At 31.4% G+C, this 21,983-nt stretch overlaps 2 protein-coding genes across 2 annotated transcripts; both read right to left on the minus strand.

Annotated features, from left to right (window-relative positions):
* Positions 1-6,087: 6,087 nt before the first annotated feature.
* On the minus strand, positions 6,088-9,602 carry LOC136269899 (uncharacterized). The gene is made up of 5 exons (XM_066065673.1): positions 9,489-9,602; positions 9,197-9,403; positions 8,658-8,921; positions 8,122-8,202; positions 6,088-6,504 (listed from the first exon to the last, which is right to left on the minus strand). Exons 1-5 carry the CDS (start codon positions 9,550-9,552, stop codon positions 6,227-6,229), a joined length of 894 nt encoding a protein of 297 aa, XP_065921745.1. The 5' UTR covers positions 9,553-9,602; the 3' UTR covers positions 6,088-6,226.
* A 3,527-nt stretch (positions 9,603-13,129) lies between these two features.
* On the minus strand, positions 13,130-19,144 carry LOC117688468 (uncharacterized). Its single transcript, XM_066065644.1, has 3 exons — positions 17,512-19,144; positions 16,189-17,133; positions 13,130-13,360 (listed from the first exon to the last, which is right to left on the minus strand). Exons 1-3 carry the CDS (start codon positions 19,133-19,135, stop codon positions 13,311-13,313), a joined length of 2,619 nt encoding a protein of 872 aa, XP_065921716.1. The 5' UTR covers positions 19,136-19,144; the 3' UTR covers positions 13,130-13,310.
* Between the last annotated feature and the right edge of the window lie 2,839 nt (positions 19,145-21,983).

Genomic DNA, 21,983 nt, shown 5'->3' on the forward strand with positions numbered 1-21,983 from the left:
ATGAATAGTGGATGACCAAATGAAACAAATCTGATGACAGAATTATGTTTACATTGTACATAACGAAAAAGGTTACTAAAACTGTTTGCCTTTTATTTTGTTATATGTTGATTCAAAGTATGTTATTTTTATGTTTTTTATGAAGTACCTTCTTGAAATTTCAAATTGTAAATCTTCATTAAGGCAAGTATATTCCAGTATATAAAGTGTAAAGAAATGAAACAATTTTATTGCATTTAAATTCTTCCAGACCATAGATAATTAACTGTCAATAAGTATTGTAGATAAATAAAAAATCCAACATTCTTTATATTTACAAGTCGTAACTTTTTTTATATTTCAAACGTTTTGTTTAAATACAAATTACAAACTGAATATCTGCGACTAGAAATATAGTACTACATTGTACATCAATAAAGCTTTACACGCTATAATTTGCGTCAATTTTGAATAAAGGGGAAAATGTATGTGTTTGATTACTAATAAAAGTTACCTTTATGCTGTTAATTATAATGCTTAAATCGATCATGTAACAAATATATTAAATATTAAACAATAAAAAATATTTATTTTCCTGTCGGGAAAGTAATGCCTCCTCGTGATTATCAATCTATCACGTGATATCGACAGCTAAATTTAGTCTATTATACCACAACTGGTGAAGAGTCAACATCTTCAAAATTGTGATAGTTTCACAAAGGAAAGGATATTTTCAGTAAAGCATAAATTTGTCCGATATACGAGTACAAACAAAAGAAAAAAACAAGCCTGTGAGTAGATATGAATACTTCCTTTAAAAAAATGACGTAGACCTGTGTTTTCCCGTATGTGCTATTTTTAGATCCTATAAGTGTTAATGCAGAAGTAAGGGTATCGTGAATGACAAACGTATTTTACTCATTATACATGTATGTATTTCAAATTAACAACTGTTAAGCATAATACAAATCAAGTTGGATATTTAATTAGGCAAACAATAACGACCACCTAGTTCTCCGCGGACATGCGCAATGACGTCGGTTCTGCTCTTCCTTCATCAATATTCATGAACAATTATATTTTCCTGGCAGGAAAATAAACAATTAAAAATCTATATCTTTGTAACGAAATGGAATTCACCATTGTAATTTACAGATTAAGGATAACTTTTATAAGTAGACAAACACATGCGTTTTCATTGTCATTCATAATTTACGTAAATTATAGCGTGTATTGCTTTAAAAATGATTTTTACTAAGGCTTATTTGTTTTTGTTTTGTTTTTTGTTTTTGTTTTTGTTTTTGTTTTTGTTTTTTTTTTTAGTTAACTCGCTTATAACTCAACGGATAACACTCAAATTGTGGTTGCCTATTAAGAATGTCTTACTAAAGCAAAGTAAACATTAGAATGAGAAAAAAAAGTTTTTGACTAAAATCGTGACCATGCCCCCGAACGTATTGGCGTAACAATAGTGATAAATCGTATGAAGATAATTTAAAAAAAAAATGGAATGTGCATAAGAACAAAATAAGAAAGTCAGATTTCGTTATTTCATCAATACATATGAATATAAACCTCGATCAAGATAAGCAACCGAAATAATTATTTGTTCTAATCCCCAGCAAAATATAGGTTTCATTTTTGTATTAGAATTCCACTTTCGCAATATCTAAAATGTTCTATGTTGTAAATGAAATGAATAAATACATTTTTGTACTATATAATTTTGTCAAACCTATCTTGAAGTATCTTCGTTTTTTTTAACATTGTCTCGATGTTGAATGAGTTATTTTGATCGCTGTTTGATTTTGAAAGATTAAAGTATTACAGAAGTCTTGTGTTAAGAAAAGTATCAGATTCAGATTGATATTGATAAAAATACACATTATACGTATTTATATTTTAACATAAAGCATAAAAGAATGCCATTAACATGACCTACTGCATATTAAAAAAAATACAAAATCATGTATAATTTTGTAATTTCTTTCATTCCAATTATTGTTAGCTAACATTGTAGCGCAATGTATAATAGCTTTTACTAAGAATACGTAAGTCATAAGTTCGAGTCCTGATGAGGTTTTCTTGAACTTTTCCTCTCAATAACTTTAATAACATGTGTTGGTCAAATATTGAAAACTTAACAGTCTACACCAGTGAATGAATTTTATTTATAAAGGTATCTTATTCACAGTAATATCGACAATTGCCCATCTTAAAGCAATGGTATAATACGTGAACATCATATGCAAGCCAAAAAGTATGTTTAAAAGGGGTCAACATGTATTGTTAACATCAATTGATTAAGTATCAATCAGATACATTTTAGAGAAAATATTTGTAGAGTTTATATACCGTAGCATTGAGATAATTCCAAGAAACACAATAATAATATCACGACTAAAACCTTCATTATGATAGACAACATGTATGATTTGGGAAGTCAAAAACAAATAAATTTTCAATGTCAAACATAAAAGAGGAAAGAGAAACTTATGAATATACATAAACACAATACTGCAAGTATATCAAAGTAGATGACTGGCTTTGCTACATCAAATCAAATACAAAGAAGAAATAAATGTCTCAATCGACAGCAACAAATAAGACTACGGCAGGAAGTTCATATAAGTAAACCAACTGATGCGTTTTTGTTAAGGTTATATTAAGTAATTGGTGGTTTGAAAAACATTCAGCTACACCAGGAAGATATTATGCATGGTTTTTTTATCCAATGACTACTCTACAAAAGTTAATTTAACACATATAACCCTTTACTACGAAAACTTCCTCATATAAGGAAGATATTTTTATTCAAAACAATTAAGCAGAACTATATACAGTTTTATTTAATTGTCCTGCATTTTGCGGACTCTTTAATTTTTGTCATATCAACCATTTGACTTTAGAGACATAGTCCTAATATATGTTTTAAATTCCAAAAAATGCGCAAAATCGTGTTGTTTTTTTGTGTTTTTTTTTTTTACAAAGGTTGACCCAAAAGGAATGTCACACTATGCACAGCGCTTATCATAGGGCTGTATTGTATGAAATGATGCGTCAAATTTATTCCAATCAAAATTTTTATTCAAATGAAATATTGGATACAATGTCGTTGAATAATTAAAAAAGATAGGAATGTTTATAACATGATATATACGTGACATCGCTGCGTCATAAAATTATGTCGTTTTTAGGTTTTTAATTTAGATTTCACAACATGGTTCAACATTTGAAAAAAGATCCAAGCAACACAATATTTTAAAACAGATATGACACATACTTTTTCTAACTGTTTTAAACCAGTAGAAAAACTTTACCGTACATTTCAGTTAAGTACGCAGTGCCTTTTGTCTCTCGATCACAGAATAAAAAAGCATGTGAATAGTAATACGATGCATAATTTTGCTTCGAAAGATAAAAGTTATAAGAAAAAATACTGGAATTGATATATCAACCTAAAAGTGAGTGTGAGTGAACATAGTACCCTTATTATGGTTCCAATATGAGCATATAAAATGTTAATAACTAAATTAGATAGTCAGAAGATATACACTTTGAAGAAAAATTAAAGTTAGGTTCTTCTGGCATCAGCTATATTTTAAAATTACGTTCAATACATTTTGAAGAGCCATCGATAAAACTGATCGCACATTAAATAATCCAATATACTACTCCATCGATTACAAAAAGAATAATTATTTATTTAATGAAAAAATAATATGTGGGTAGAGCATCATGACCATTTTTATATAGGACTAAATTTTCTCCCAGAACGCCAAAGATTCAGAAAAGACGTCACTGGCGTGCGGCATCTATCCTTACCTCACGCTCTTTGAAATATATTATTTTCAGATGTAATTTTCATAATGCATTGAAATATTCAAATCTGAATTGAAATAGTTAGATATCTCAAAGCACAAATTGTTGTCATTTTACGTCAATTTTTCACGATTTTATCGCATCTGTGACATTACTTTAGGATCAACAGTCGTATTTTGGCAAGGGTACAAAAATGTTTAATAACATATACAGGATGAATCTCTGCCATTCAGTCAATGGAAAGGTGACTGAAAGGTAACTGGAAAGTGCCTGAATGGCATATGCGTGCCATCAGTCACCTTTCCAGACCATTCAGTTATCATTCAGTTGACTAAATGACAGAGCTTCATCCTGTGATAGAGTGTAATTTTTCACATACTTATTACTACAACCTTTCATAAGAAATAACAGTTCAGATGATCATTTTTAATAATTTAACCAGTAAGAGCTTTATATTATTTTAAAATGTTTATTCATATTTGATATAAACATGCACATGATTTGCTTTATCTGTATTTTGGATTTTATTGTTTTTTATAACATTGCATTGCATTAAGGTTTTTTTTTTAAATTTTATGAAAAAAATTATGTGATCACCGCAAACTTGTTCCGTCTATAATTTTCATAAATACTGTTTTATATCAGCGTTTCTGCATCACCAGCTCTTGATTCAAAACAAAAACCGTCGCAAATCCACATTCCTGAAATTTTACATGAGTTTAAAATGAAGGAGAAATAGATTAATCATAGAATCGTATTCTTATATTTCAATTAAAATAACAATACATGACCGCATCAGCGTATCAAAAATAGCGGTCTTTAATGCATAACCGGAAGTTGATCTCATTTGATTGCTGTACATAACCGATGATTATGCAAATGATCGATTAGCAGATGTACAAATAAAGATATAAATTGTCATGATCAATTGCAATTGTACATATTATCTCCCATTTAGTGACTATTTTCTCATTTGTAATCTTTCAAAATTTGAATAAATGTAAGGAGTCTGGAAGGTTAAAAAAATTGTCATCAGATCTAATCAGATTTAATTTCTAAGATGATTTTATTCATCACACTATTATTAAGGAAGTTAGGTTTTTGAATATGTACATCTACCGGTTACCAAGCTTCACGTTTATTTACACGTGCTAATATTTCGGATATAAACTGTACCTGTACGCAAACGTGTAAAATAATTAGATTTAAAATTTTCAACATATTCAGCTACCCCAACTGGTTATGAAAAAACTCAATGAAGTTTATGAAATCAAAAACAGAGCTGTCCTCAATGTATCGTCTGCTTTACATTAAACAACGTTTGGTAAACATAATTTTTTTTTTTATTAAACAAATGCTATGAATTTCATTCTCCGTGTATTTTTAATTCTACACTTTTTGTACAACTTGTTAAGTAACGTGGTGTGTAGAAATGATGTAATACTCATAAATTAGGGTATTACCCTATTTACACGTACTAATGCTTAACTTTAATGTTTAGTAAAGAAAAATGACATACATTTCATTTTGAAAAATTGACGAACGTAAATATACTTAAAACTTTTTTCTTTCTTATGTAAATCAGTCTAGTATTTCCATATATATATATATATATATATATATATATATATATATATATATATATATATATATATATATATATATATATATATATATATATATATATATATATATATATATCAATCAGTTTTCAACTTGAAGATGCACAAAAAGACTGAACTCTCTTTCCCTCTCTCTGCAACATGTAAAGTGTCACTCTTATTTAAAAATTAAACAAGGAAATACTTTCTTCAATGAATCACACGGGATATGAAGGCTCCGACATTGCAGAAAAACACACATAGCCTGCGTTAGCGGGTTATTTAATTTTTTTTTTCAATGATCGTCACCTTCATAACTCGCATGAATCATCAAAAGGCATAGTATTTTTTTTTATTAACATCATTCTTTAAAGATATTTATAAATTGATTTTATTAAGAATGTTAAATCACTTAACTACCACATCTATTAATCGGTACGTTAGCTAAAAAAAACAGCCAAATTGTTGTAATCAATTCCTTTAATATTTATATTGTGCCTGAATGGACAAAGGTATGTTTTTTTAACAAAGTCATTCAAGTGCGTATGAGAGATTAATATAAAATGCAATAGCATGAATTCTTTGATTTTGTCAAACCACCAGACATCTAACGAGAAATATATGGATGTGCAAGTAATGAACACCAGACATTTATATTTAAAGAATTTATTGAAAGAACGAACTGATACATGTAATTTAAACATATGACATGAAATAAAAACGACTTAATTTTATTTTTATTCCCAGAAAAAAAAATGAATTCTAAAAAAATATATACATATCAAACCCCCTGAACAATAAAAAGAAAGTGTGTGTTTGTATGTTCAATCACCTTCAAAACTGTTCAGTAAGGTTTCATCATCATGAGGGTTTCCTGTATGTAAGTTCCTGAGGTTACGGACGGATATCATGGATAGCTCCATTCTGAGGAGGCCCACGGCCCATGAAGGTGAGCTATATGGCACCAGTTGAACCACCACCTCCACCATAGATGGCGCCGCAGTTACCGTAATTATTCTCATCGTTGTCTTGATCATACGTGGTGAAGAGCAGCCGGGAAGGTTATTTTCTCCTGTGCATTCTATACTTACCATACTGTCACCTGAATAAAAAATTCAAGAATTCCTTTATTTAATTTAAACACGACGGTATTTATAACGGAAATCAGAAACATTTTATACTGGTTGTATACCGTTAAGGTACAGCAATACATAAAAATACACGTTCAATAATTGATCAGGGACAAAACATTTCATGAAGATTGCTTTTTAAGGGATATCATTAAGAAAGAGAGTTAAGTGGAATGGATGGTCGTGGCCATAAATCTCTAATTCTTTGTTTTCCTTGTACAGATATATATATGTAACGTTTTAACATAATGTTAATTTTGATTCAACTGCCCACATTTTAGAAATATGACATCGTAAAGACAACCTTTTCCCGCCATTTTTGCTTTTTTAGCATAAAACAGCTTGTTTTTTAAGCAGTTTTTCTTTCAGAAAACATTGAGCCCATGCTTAAACAAACAAAATATTTTAATCAGAGATGTATCTAGCCAAGGCTAATAAGTGACAAAAAAATTTCCTTGTTCATGCATGCGCTCTATATTTCCCATTCATAAAAAGGTAAGAAAAATGTCAATTTTTGTATGAATTTGATTTAATTATAGAAATAGCGTCATTTCTGAGTCATATACTGCAAGAGAGTGCAAATAAATAAAAAAAATAGGTGAACAATATTTTTTACATCAACTCTTCAGAAATATAATATAACATTTTGTTGTACCTGAAACACTTTAAAAGATGGCTAATTATTGGGGCCGAATTTAACTCTTATCGTATATAGTTCTTTGTATACTATGCTATAAAAGATTGAAATAAAGGGTTTAATGATATGGTATGAAATGCTATGCTATGGTATGCTATGAGATTTGAGAAAACACGCCCTCCTTACAGTGTTCACAGACAAGTCCCGACTATTTGGAAGTGAAATGAGTTTACCACTAAACTGCAATGTACGCATATACATTTTGTTCAAATGTATATGCTTTCAAATAAAAACAAATAAAACCAAGTTTAAATCATGTTGTTTGTTATGCTATGGTATGATATTACGAATGAGAATCTATGAGAGTTTATGCTGGTGTATAAGATTCCAATGCTATGCTATAAGAATCCATTTCTATGCTATGAGATTCCATTACTATGCTATGAGATTCCAGTCCAATGGTATGAGATTCCATTACTATGCTATGAGATTCCAATGCTATACTGTGTTATGGGGTATGTTGTCAAAGATATGCTTATACTGACACTTACATAAATTTTGTTTATTGAATGGCTTATTAACTAAAATAACCTTACAATCTATCAAAGGCGCGTGATTGCACAATTATTGCATGTAATATATAATTTAGATATTATGCTGTGCTCTTTTACAGAAATTGCCGCAGACATTGCTGTTTGAAATACAAAAGCCTTGCCTTACGCCTCGGCTTTTTATAATCATTTCTTCACCTCCGTGATTTTTCTGCAACATTCACAGAAAGTCGAACTTTATTTTGAATAATACAATATTGTCCCATACAAGTATCCAGTAGTCTTCCTTAAGCATTAATAACAAAATGTTTAATATTTTAGGAGATTCTGTGTGGAAGTAATGAAAACCAAATCAATCGTAAATCATTAAATTGTTGGTTCCCAGTCTCATTCAAACTTACCACAAATTCCGTTGTTTACGTCACAAGTCTTACATTCTGAGCACGGTTTACAATCATCGCCATATTCCCCAGTTTCGCATCCTAATTCAGAAAATACAGCTTTAAACTGATGAATGATTTTTTTTTGAAATACCGATCAGTTTACCTTTTGTCTACATCCTTAGAGCAAAGTGTTACACACTTGTTGATACCATTGGTTGATTCATTGAGTTTTTTTTTTTTTAATTTGTAGTTTACTACCATTGGCTATCTACCAGAATTCATGGACACTTTTGAAGGGTTTATTTGAAATGGAAAGTCATATAAATAAAATTTGTATAATAAATTTTTATACATGTAAGATTGAAGTTGAATTTTTAAAAAAAATTAAAATTAAATGATAGTACGTAAACTTTGCAAACATTATCTTATCAAATACAAGAAATGCCTACCATAAACTTCTATTTCACATACTTCTAACATGGCCCCCGCTACTTTTATATGTGGTTTCAGATCATTCTTAGGTCATTGATTATCAATTTTCAAATTTGTATTACCATAAACTTCTATTTCACAGATTTCTAGGATAGCCCCCGTAGTAGGATCATCTTCAGGAGCGTCATAAGTGGTCTCCACAATGACGTATCTAACTGTGTGTTTACACGGGATGTCTATTATATGTGGAAGTACGTCAGGATGTGTTGTGTTGTCAGTGTAACAGCGGGTTCTATGTGCTGTTGTTTTCTGCGTTGCCGGAAGATCTGATACATCCAAATAAAACTGTCTGAACCTATATGGCTGCCACTCGTTATTTCCTAGTCCTGTAATGATATAGTTTGAAAGAGTAAAAAAAAAAACATTTTTGCTGAAATAATGTATTGAATTGGAAAATCATTTATTTTACAATGCAATCATCTTATGAAATTGTTAATCAGCTGGACACAGAGTGTAATTTTTTTTTAAAACGCAAGTTTTTTTTCCCCTAAAAAACATTATGTTACTGCTATTATTATTAAAGTAGTTTGGAATTGTGTAATCAGGGAAAAAAATAGGTATTAACTATATTGTTAAAATATTGGAGAGGGTGTGTTCTTACCGTCCTTCCTGTAATAAAGTGTTACGTTACTTATGCTGTATGGTTTTCCAAGATCCACTTGGAGCCAAGCGACTGTTTGATTTACATCAGTATGTGCACAATAACGATATTTTGTCCGTAAATCGCCGTCTATTGCCAAAGTTTCCTGCTGATTATCATAGGTTGAACTCTGTAACACTGTCGTTGAATTTCTTCTACAGATATTCTCTGTAAGTTTACACAAGTGAAAATCATGTTGATTTAACCATTTTATCACAAAAACCTTTGACTCTCACTACTAATTTTTACATACCATAACAATGATAATACTCCAAGAGAAATAATGTTGATATTCCTACTGATACCTGTATCTTCATTTTGATATATATTTTTTTTTAATATTTCGACATAAAAGTGTACCTTAAATGTCACCTGTCCAGGAAATTGAGTTTCTTTTAGTATAAAGCCGTATGAACACACATAATGGTAAGCGGGAAATATTTAAGTAATCAGTATAATTGATGCAATTACATGGATATACTTGTATTTTGAACCGGAAACTTAAAAACATAAACCTTAACGCAAAACAGGACAATTTTAATTTCTGTTTCCAATTGTTTGATACAATAGTTTATAGTAACATATTTCTTAATTGCGATTTTCTATATTATGTTTTTATGCACTATGAAACCGAAACTAAAACTTACTTGTCAACGAAAAACTTCACATTCAATTTTACTGCGTACATCCTTTGCTGGATTGATTGACACTGTTTTTGATTAGTTGTTTTATTCATTGATAAAAACAAGGCTACAATATTAATCCTTCTCGAAATGAAAAAAAACGAACAAACTAATATGTTAAACTTGTTCGTACGCTTACATTGTGTAAATACAATATATTATACGAAATAAGCATCAATATGATGTATTGCAAGTAGTATTCACGATTAATATATAACAATATTGTTACATTTAATTTGATATTTCTGTTCTCTTTGGGTTGCGTTCATTATATTGTATCTAGAAGATAAGAAATACAGAACTTTCATCAATATTTGTGGAACATCAATTTTCATGGAGTATTTTTTAAAGATTTTCCTCGAAAAAAAAATGTAAATTAAAGTGTAGTATCTGATAAGATATCGTATAAATAATTGCATTGATCACAATTTTACGCATCCTTAAAACTGTGAATATGAAAGCCTAAGAATGAAGAAAAAAATGACAAAAATCAAGACCAAAGCATTGGGGTTTTTTTTCTGGCAAAAACTTTTTTTTTCAAAACATTGTTGACATTCGAAAATTACAGCGATACATTTCCGTGACTTGAAGTGAAAGCAATTGTAGTTTCTGAATCAAATCTTTCTGTTATCATAATATAGATTATTAGTTATGAGTTCTTATATCAAAATAAAAGTGGCTCTATACAAGTAATCTGCTTCCTGTTGTTAGTTTGTTAAACCTGTTTATTCCTTGTTGAACTAGGCATTAATTAAAAAAAACTCTTTTCAATAATTTCAATAAATTACTTTGATCTTTATTTTGAGAGAGAGAGAGAGAGAGAGAGAGAGAGAGAGAGAGATATATATATACGACATTTAAAACATGATTTTAAGCTCTAATGATAATTTGTTTAATGAGAGGAATGTTAAACTTAAAAACAACATCATTTATTTTTTGTAAATTTACGTATCTTGACGTCGGAGACTGGCAATAGTCATATTCAATAGTGAGAACTGAAGGATAGACTGGCTATTCTATTAACTTATAACAATCAATGTTGTATACATCTATAAGATAAAATATATCGTCATTCTGTTATGATAAAACCAATTTTTATTCATTTCCGTGTTTTGGTTCATCATTTCAATATCAAACAAAGCAGAAACATTCAGAGGAAAGATGTGAGAAAGAAGCAAGTTCTAGCGATTTCTCACATTGTATGACCGGATGTGTTGTATTGAGAAGCGTGTTTTTATCGAAGCTAGAAAATAATAAGCGCTACATAGTGTATTTGGATCATAAATAAAACAAAGTTAACATTACTTTTTGAAGATACAAAAACTCTTTTTGTTATGCATTTTGTAAAGAGGTAAACTAGAATTAATCTGTGTCCTTTATTTTATTTTTGTAAATCTCTGATTTTCAGGGGGCAAATAATTTTTTTGGATGAGGACAGTAAAAAAAAAATCATCACCTGATTCAGAGATGTAGACCTCATTTCTTTGACAAAATCAATGTATCCAGTTGAAAATAAGTAAGATTCAAAATCCAATGGCCTGCACCAAAGTTATATTGTTGCTGATACGATGATTGATTAAAATAGCATTCACAATGATTCGAGTGTTTCTTCTCTATTATGAATTCCATTGCACTTTGGATGCATCAATCTTATGGTTACGCTTAATGGTTTGCGTCAAAGCCCGAATGTATAGAACGCCAAAGTCTAAAGTCCCAAAAATATACTGGTATGACACGCCAAAGTCCGATGGTATGATACGCAAGAGTCCTATCGTTCTAATTAGACTAAAAAAAAATGATCTCCTCATATATCATTTGTCACAATCAAATTGCGTAAGCAAAAGTGAAATTGTCCACCTAGTTTGATTGCATAGACTTGATTATTATTGACACGCCTTTCTTTTACACCCCTATGGCGTGTAGAACGTATTTTTGATATGTGCCTTTTAAGCGTGTGTGCTTATAATTGAAAAGTTAATACAACATTCAGCATCACTCTGTTTTACTCATTTTAATTTTACCGTATCTTATATATAAACATGTTTACAAATATTAGCAAAACCGTATCAAATTTTCAAATTTGTTGTATTTGCATCATCAAAACAATACTTAAAGAACAAACTATTTAATATATATTAAAGAATATTGCTTTCAACTAGTTGTTCTGAAGAAAAAAAAGCATGGGATTCATTTACAGCCTTTTTTTTATCGTTCTTTCGTTTTCTAACTTTTTAAGATTTGAAATCTACATAAATTGTTCGGTCGTACGTAAAAAACATTAGAAAAGTATCCCCTTTGTGCCAAACAATATTTTAACCAATAAAATAAATGTTAATTTTCACATAATGTTTTTTCTATCAAACACAAAGGAGAGGAATGGCACAACCCAGATACTGTTAATTATTTCAACTCTTTACACCGTGTTCCAAGGAAGACGGTAATGAGTTTATGAATATAAATTGACATTAAATACAGCATATTTTGTTGCAACGCATATTTTAAACAGACTGATCTTTTTTTTTTTGTTCTCGTAAAGACCTTACCATACTGTCACTGTAAAGTTTTGACAAGCATACCAATGTCCATTAGGAATATTTTTTAAATAATAGCAGCGTTGTCGGCAAATAGCTGCCTTGACGTGATCCTATAAACGAATTCTAACAACATCCGTCTTTTGCGTAATATTTGATCGAACTTTAATACTGCAGATCATCGGACTTTTGTCTGAGCATACGACTTTGGGTCTTACAAAAATAGCTAAAAAAATTACATTTAATAATTTTAGGTTTTATACCTAAATCAGACAAACCTGCTTTTCAGACCATTAACAATGACTTTCTGTCTACCTGTTATCACACGATTCATATTAATAATTTAAACAATAAATATAGCACGGTTGATATTACAAAAACCAAGTGTGTGCTTTTTGCAATTATATGTAGGATCTATTATGATTCGCAGTGGTATGTGGTTTTTATTTAGCTCGTTGTGTGTTTAATATTCCCGGGCGTTGGCAAGGGAATACAAACGGTAACTATCAGTAATTATCAGAACTCACAGCGAAAACATTTTTAATCAGCATCAGTAAATATCATAACCAACAGCAATTAATAACAACAATAAAAATATTCTCAGCAATAACAGCACAATATTAATACATTTCAAAAAATTTAAGTAAGAATTGGCATTTTCAGTACTTTATAGAGTCAGAAGTGAAAGCGCATTGCAACATCAACCAACTTTAAAAATAAATATTTATATCACCATAAACTACAAAATCAATAATGCAAGTCCTTACGTCACACATTCTTGTGTGTCATTTCAGTCGCTGAAAAAGATGCACTCATATTGTATAACTCGTACATTCTGTCCAAATCAAACGTAATTTAATTTTAAGACTGGCTGTACGTTGAAAACGATTTGTCTGAGCTTAAGTTTCTTTCTGAAAAAAAAAGAATTGAATGGAAACATTGAATCAATTAAGAACATTCAGATGTTTAAAATGCGTAGTAAGGATCATGTTTAGAATAAAAAAACGTCAACAAATCTAAATCTGTAAAATGTGTTTAAATAGTATCATAAGTTAGATGGATATTAAGATGGATATCTTTTGTTGAAGTTGTATGCAATATGTTCAAGTAAGTCTATAATATAGAATGCCTTGGAAATCTGGATATCAAAAGTAGGATTAAACTAGCGGGTATGCTTTTAAGTTTTACTTTGAACAAAAACATTGCAAGTTACCAACCGGAGAAAAATAAAACACAAAGTCAATCGATGGAACAAAATTACAGAGCGGTTAGTTCTTCAACACGTTAAGTTGTGACATGAATATGATGCTAATTGTCAATTCTATGTAGATACATTCTCTAAAAATCTTTTAAAAATTAAAAAAACGGACGATAATTAAAAAATATCAAAAAAGTCGAAATCTCCTAAGAAACCACAATTTGATCAAAGGTTGTGTTTCTCTCTCTCTCTCTCTCTCTCTCTCTCTCTCTCTCTCATGAAGTTTTGAGGGTAAAAAAGCTATTTTTGCATGAATAAGCATTAAAACTCAAAGTTTGACGCCATATCGTTATTTCCTGTAAAATAAAGACAGGTTTCAGCAATTGAGAATAGTAGGTACACCTAATATGCTATTATGTTACATAATTTGTAGATCACATTCATGGTTTAAACGTGGTCAGTTAATTGGGCAAGAGCGGAGTTCTTCCCCCCATATTGAATTTTCTGGCAACGTATAAACCGTATTATATCAACCATAAATGCTCAAGAAATATATCTTAATATCTTATAGAAAATATCTTTATCTTGATGACATAAAGAAATTGCAAGCAAAAACAAAAAACCAAACAAACAGAAAAGCTTTAATAACTATGATACAAGTTTTGATTTGGGTACAAAGCATGATGTCATTACACTCTATGACAGAGGCCGTAATGCTCAAGGATGATATTTGGTGTATTTTGTAGAGTCGGTTGTGGACTCCACATGACTGCCGTTAACCAATGATTGTCTTACAACATAGCCGGGAATAGTATGATTAATTACAGTGTTAATCCATTAAAAGTTTAAAATTCAACAACAGCAAACAAGCACCAAAACTTGACATGGACTTTTCGTTACGGAAAAAAAAACATTTGATCAAGAACTCTAGTTTTAGTTTTGTTAAAAAAAGATCCCATTTACAGCACTTGGATGCGTGTATATTGTTATTACTTATTAGGCTTGTTACTGACTGATTATATATAGACATACATCGATTTGACTAATCTTACAGACAGTGAGGCAAACCAACGCAGTCTATAACTTTTGATCGACCCGTTATATGTTTTGTATTCAGTAAGTAACAAACGTAAGAGTTTTGTTTTCCCGAGGACTATAAAGTTAAACACATATTAACAAAAAGTGATGATCTTCGCAATTCCACGTAAAAGTGGCCTTGCATTTAGTTTTACAGAATCAAAACTAATGACGGCCATAATGCCAACTATCAATTCTCACCGAAAGGCAAAGCGATACATCTGAAGTTACATTTTATGTATAAACCAATGAGATCGTGACATTTACAGACCTTAAACGTGCTACTACACCAGTTGCACGGTTCGGTTTGTTACGCGTTTTGAACGGTACGGTTCGCTTTGTAAACGGTACGGTTCGTTTTGAGAACGAAACGGTTCGCTTCTTGCACGATACGCTTTGCTAAAAATAGCTGCACGCTTTGTGAACGGTTTGCGCGCTTTATTAATAAGGTTTGCGTGGCCTGAACGCTTTGATTTTTCTAGATGTAATTTTGTTTAGTTTTTGCCCGATTTACTTAAGGTGGTAATTATGACAAGCATATTTCTTTAATTATATTATATATTATAAATGTGTCTTTTTATTTGCCTCATACTTTCTCCGAAACACGCTACCGACCTCGGAAAATCAAGTATATTGAATTTATATCGAGATGGAGAGTCGCCATTTTTACATGTAAACAAAGTGCACCACATGAATTTAAGGGACTGGTGATGGTGTTTAAAAGACTATCCGAGGCAAGTGAAGAGACGATATCAGTATAAATTGCATGAGGAGATTAATGGTACTAATTGTTTTCACAGAATTTGCGTATAAATAAGGTAAATTAGTCGAAACTAGCGCACGTTTTTCTGCGCAATAAATATACGATTTTTGTTCAATTGGTGGCCCTGTAGCTCCCAGGTCGTCCATCCGAATTTTTTCAGACCGGGAGCTACAGACCTGCAGCTATAATAGTTTACAATGTTTATGAAATTGGCCATGCAAGTTTAGTCGAAAACAAAGAAATGATAAAGGTCTAAGAAAGGGAATTAAATTAAAACATTTTTGTAACTGTTTTAATTAAAATAACAGATTTAAATCTGAGTATGTGTTATCTAATCCCGAATTAAACAGATCCAGTAAAATACTGAACTTAACTGGTCAGCGATAATCCCCGTCCGTATTCATCGAAAGACATTAGGTCAATAAGCCGTATATGGAAGTTGCACGCTTATTGCACGGTACGGTACGCTTTTTTGTTCGTATTGAGGCGGGTCTTGCATAAATTATCTTGCACGCTTTTTGCACGGTATAGTTCGTTTTGTGAACGGTACGGTTCGTTTTGTGAACGGTACGGTAATCTTTGTGAACTGTACGGTTCGTTTCTTGCACGGAACCTTCCAGTTCGAATTAGAGTTGTAGTAGCACGCGTCAGGGTCTGAAGTTCGAGTGAAAGCAATACTAACTACAATCAGACATCCTTACCAATTAAATTCTTTTGTGGCATTAGGTATCTGTAGACACAAACATGACTTTCGTCGTGAGATCCGACCCAGAGAAAATTTGTCTTAACATCGTAACCCAGGCAGTATGGACTAATTTCATATCTTAACGATGTTCTTGTCCGTAAATTTGACAAAAATTGTCCATCTTTACTTAAAATTTGTATTGTGTTTGTTAAATCATCACACACCAGGATGTGTGACAACACATCAGTGCAGATTCCACGTGGCTGAAACTCAGAACCTGAAGGATGTCCTGTGTAGGAGAAACGATGCATTCCTTCTCCCTCTGTCACTACCACAGCACCACAGTTGTCGTCAAAGCCATAGTCACATACTACTATATCCCCATTGTTGTTTTCTGTTATATATCGAGGGCGACAATAAAGTTCCTCTCCTGTGTTGTCTCGATGTATAATTTGTGTTTCTTTCCCCATTTGGTTATATCGAATAACATGGCCTGTTTGTGTATTACAATCCAGCATTCCGACCAGAAGATCCCCAGTATACGGGGACCAGTATATACAAGTTGGAATGACTAAAAAATCTGTTGACTCTATAAAAGTGATGGATGTTTCCATATCGTTTAACAATACAATAATATTGTTTTTTTCGTCTATATAAATTAATTCATTATTGCTGTTAATTGTATGGCCTCCTTCACGATTTCTTAAATAATCCCAGTATATTGTATGACCTGCGTTGTTTGTCAAGATGAGATGGTTTTCGTCACTAATCCATGCAAGATTTGAAGTCACGCAGGTTATGTGGTTGCAAAATGCAAGACCTCTCATAGTAAAAGATTGAATTAACTCAGGATTAGACATCAGTAACAGCTGACTGCTAGCTAACTGAGATGGTTTTTCACTTTCTTTGAGGTGGACGTCTTTAAGGGACTGCTTCTTCTGAACAAAGAGTTTGTTTTCATCTAGGAACATATCAAATTGAATTTGAATATATTGTGTGGGTTTTGTTTTCCAAATAATACTGTATGTTTTCATTTTACTGAATAGGTTCATAAAGATTTTTCAACTTATTTGATCGTTATTATTTGATATTTGTTTGTGTTGTGTTTGTTTGTTTGTTTGTTTGTTTGTTTTAGGAGAGTTCGGGGGCTGTTTTGTTTTGTTTTGGTTCCTTTTTTCAAAACAAATATACAATACAAACTTATAGAATACAATAAATATGAAATATTTGATATTTAAAAGTAAAAAAAAGTAAAATGTACAAATCTATTAATTATGATGGTTCTGTTCTTAAATATATAGGTTTTTATTGTTTATAAAAAGGGAAAACGTATACTTACCGAAAAGGCCGATTGTTCGTGTTATGTACCTGTAGATACACACTTTATAATTTAATGAGGAACCAACCAAGAGACGATGAGTGGTTGCATCATAACACAGACTGACTGGTGAGAATATCCCTGATGGTCTTATCAATAGATAAGACAGGAACTGACCGTCCCTATCTAACATCTGAACTGTATTAGTGTTTTTATCACACACCAGTATGTGTGACAATGCGTCGGTGCAGATTCCTCCTGGCCAAATTGTTTCTGATAGATGACCTGTGTAAGAGAAACGATGTCTTCCTTCACGATCTGTCACCACTATAGCACTATGTTCAGACACCACAACATCTCCATTATTATTCTCAGTTATATACAATGGTTGGGTAAATATATCTTTACCTTTGTTATCATGCTGTATGATTTGAATAGGTTGTCCAATTTCATTGTACCGAGTAACATTGCCCTCCATGCCAGTCAATGGATTTATTCCAGCATTCCCGACCAGCAGATCTCCAGTTAATTGGGAACAGTAAACACAAGATGGTTTTAATATAGTGTCCGTATTCTCTATCAATTGTGTTTTTGTTTTTAAATCCGTTGACAGTTTGTTTATGCTAAAATCCATATTGATATAAAACAAATTGCCATCACTGCTCACTGTGTGGAATCCATAGCCCCAAAATAATTCACTGTTTAAATCATCGATACGATACAACATATTTCCCGTAGATGTATTTGACAAAAAGAGATCATAATTATCGCTGACCCAAACCAGGTCTGATGTTACTAAGGAAATATGACAACATTTGACTTGTGCCAAAGAAAAAGATCGTTGTAACTTTGTAAAAGACATCAACTTCAGAAATTTTTCCTCGTACCGCTTTCCTGTGTCTGTTTTCTTGATTTTGTTTATACAGTTTATCGCATCTTCTTTTCTGATTAACTCGGTCAAGACTATTTGATTAGTGTGTCGTTCAAGATATAATCTGTGGCACTTTGTTTTCTTTATTGACAGAAGAAATTGCACAGGAGTAGTTGCTGACCGTTCATATATGTGTTCATAATTTTCAAGGCGGGCAAGATGTCTGATCATTAAAATGATCTGTCTTGAACAACTGTGTTTGTAATCAACCTTTTTCAACGCTCGATTAATTGTATTATTCAATTTAGAAGCTCTTGTTAACATATCTAGATGGGCGAAAGATGAGCTTGTATGCCACTCCTTAATACGATCCTTCATCTGATTCAAGCGAAAACATCTGTTAATTAGAGTCTCACTTCTAATAATGTCTACTACTTTTCTAACCTGGTGTAGCGTTGCCTCATATGCTGTTCTTACATCTTGCAATGTGTGTTTTCTATGTTCCGTGCAGTGACAACAGACAGGGAGTTTACATAATTGACAGTACCTTTCATAAGGTGCATTATGATGTCTTACACATGTTTCTACTATCGGATAGCAATTAACTTTCCTGAGGTAGGTAACAATCTGGTGATCAACAGTGTTGAGATCATACACATGGTTCTCTTTACAAGATGGACACAAACCATAGCTACACGATTCACAATAGTACTCTGTGTCCTCGGAACACTTATAACACTGGTGTACTCTACATTGCGGATTGACTGCGCACATTTTTTGATGGTGTAGATCTCCAAAGCCGTCCTTTTTAAACTGTCAAAACATTTTAGTAGGATTAATTATGTAATTAACAACGATAAATTCATTAATGTAATTACAATAAAGTCACTTTTCCAATATTACAACGGGCGCTTTTACTTTTAAAAGCAAAATGATTCAGATAATACAATGTTCTTTTTTTATTTATTAACAAACAAACAAACAAACAAACACTTTGTAGTCACACAGACTACTATCTTGATTTAGTTATCAATGCAAATTTACTGCTACATTTGTAATATGTGAATTAACGTTCGAGTTTTGGGGTGAACTATTTGAGCATTTATCATTCTCTAATTTTAAAAAAAGAAGAGTTTTCTGCTTTACTTACTCAGTTTGAAAAAAAGTACAGCATGATTGTATTTCAGTAAAGTCCAAGATAATTAGTTACATTAATAAAGTAGAGTATCTGTCTGTACTAACGTTTTTAATCATTAGATACTGAATATTTGTTTTAATAAATTACTTTTTCAGTTGAGTTAGGCCTTACCATCTCTTCTAACAAATTGGTTTTCAGTTGAAAGTGATTCAAAACACTGTGTGAAATTGACTTTTAAGGTCTTCCGATTCCAACGGAATATATTATTGTTTTGGTACAGTTTCTTTTTCAATATTATTATGATTTTTCTTTTTTTTCCTTATATTGTGCCGGCGATTTCTCAAAAACGGCTTGGCCAAGTTTGATGAAACCTTATCTGTTAAATAATAATCTTCACTTAAAATAAAATTTTGATGAAACCTTATCTGCTAGATAATAATCTTCACCTAAATTATCTTTTTTTATTTTGATGACGTCATTTTAGTTCTTGTGATAATGACGTTTTAGCGATTTTTAGAGGGTCGGCTTGTCCATGGATTTCCTTCTAAACAATAAAAGAAATTAGGTTTAACTTTTCAGGGATTGTGCCGTTTGACATTTATTTTTGTCATGCTACAAAAGCGTTAAAGCCCGCCTTGTCCACAAATTGACACTTAAAAAAACGTCCAAGTTTTTCATAGTTTTCTTTGGTTGATCAGCGTTGCAACTTGATTTAACAATTCTTTAACTTTGAAACAACGTTGAATAATGGTTAATTAACATTGCAACTTGATTTCAACCATTTTTCAACGTTGAAACAACGGTGCGTGCCAACTGGGTAATATTTTAAGGTTTTATATAATAGCTTGATCATTTGATTATATTAAATGAGTCCCCACTAAGGTGTACTCCAGGGCCATGAGTAATGCAGCAGTAAATAACCGTCTGGGCTAAGTCCTGAGGGGAATTAAACTTTCTTCAATTTTGTTTCAATCTACACAATCATTCTTGATGTGTTTAGGGTATTAGGGTACTTAGGGTACTTAGAATTTGAAAATCATTGATTACAATTTTTGCTAACATATTCAGCTTTTCACAGAAGATCAGTCAGAGAACCAGGTGAGCAAAACAGTGATCTTGATTTTCCTTATTGTCCATAGTTGTTTTTAGTCGTCCTTTAACTATAAAAGCCTAAATGGTAAACTGTGAACTCCTTTTTTTTCACCGATCTTTAATGCTTTACTACACTGCTACTCTAACAAGTTTTATATGTCTGAAAAAAAAAACCAGTTTATCATAGAACGGATTACGGTTCAAGGTAAACGAGTTTTAAAGTACAGTAGCTTAATATTTTACCCATTTGGTAAAGATAGGGCACTATGAATAACCTAACACTTATTTAATGGATTTGTGTCCTCTTTTTAAAGAAGATTTTTTTCCGTACATTACAAATGTTATAAAATTTTAGCCACTGAATATTAGAATGATACCTTTTTTAACAGCTCCAAGAATAGCAATTTTAGGAATATCTCAACAAAGAAATTTTCTAGGGATTTGAGATCAAATCTTCAGTAAATTATAAATTATATATTTATCTTTGAAAAACATACATGAAGGATGGACAAATCTTCTTATGTTGTCGGCAACGGAAAAAAGGTAACAATAAGAAACAAAAGGAACACGTTTATCTAAATGCAATTGCATAACCTAACACTGAACAAAATGTCTTACCTTTTAAAACATTATCTTGTTCATTTTCAATATCACTTAGTCGGACTAAGAAGTAAGAATGTAAATAGGCCACCACATGTGGATACGCCCTACACAAATAAAACGACAACGTGTTGTTCAATAACCCGAGCGAAAAATCAATAATGTCAGACACTTTATGTAAACATTTAAAACTTGTTTTAGTGCATGTTCGTTCAGCTTAATCAAACGTTCAGATACGTTTAACATTGACAGGTTCCGATGGGCTTGATGTAAGATGTACCTAGTATTCAATGTATTTTTTTTTTAATAAATCTTTGTATTGATTCAGGTGCCATAAAATGAAACTGACATGAACAAAAAGCAAATCTTGTCATGTTGTCAACAAAGGAGAGAAAACGATGACATAAACAACAAGGAAACAAGGTAATCAAAATACATTCACAGAAACCTACAATGAATAAAATGTCTTACCTTTCAAAGCATCGTCATTTATATGTTCAATATCTCTAAATCATACCAGGAATCGAAGTTAGATAATAAATAGCCAACCAAATGTGCATACGCCCTAAAAAAAAGACAATGTGTCGATCAGTAACAAGAGCGAGCAACAAATCAATAATGTCAAACACGTTATGTAAACATTTAAATTGTGTAAATGTTCATATAGCTAGGTCAAATGTTCAGATACCTTTACTATTGACAGGTTCCCATGGGTTTGATATAATACAAAAATTAAGTTTTATATAGATACAGGTGCCCAGATAATCTCCTTTTGGAACCATAGTTAAAGGT

The sequence above is a fragment of the Magallana gigas genome, chromosome 1 (genome assembly GCF_963853765.1).
Source record: "Magallana gigas chromosome 1, xbMagGiga1.1, whole genome shotgun sequence".
NCBI lineage: Eukaryota > Metazoa > Mollusca > Bivalvia > Ostreida > Ostreidae > Magallana > Magallana gigas.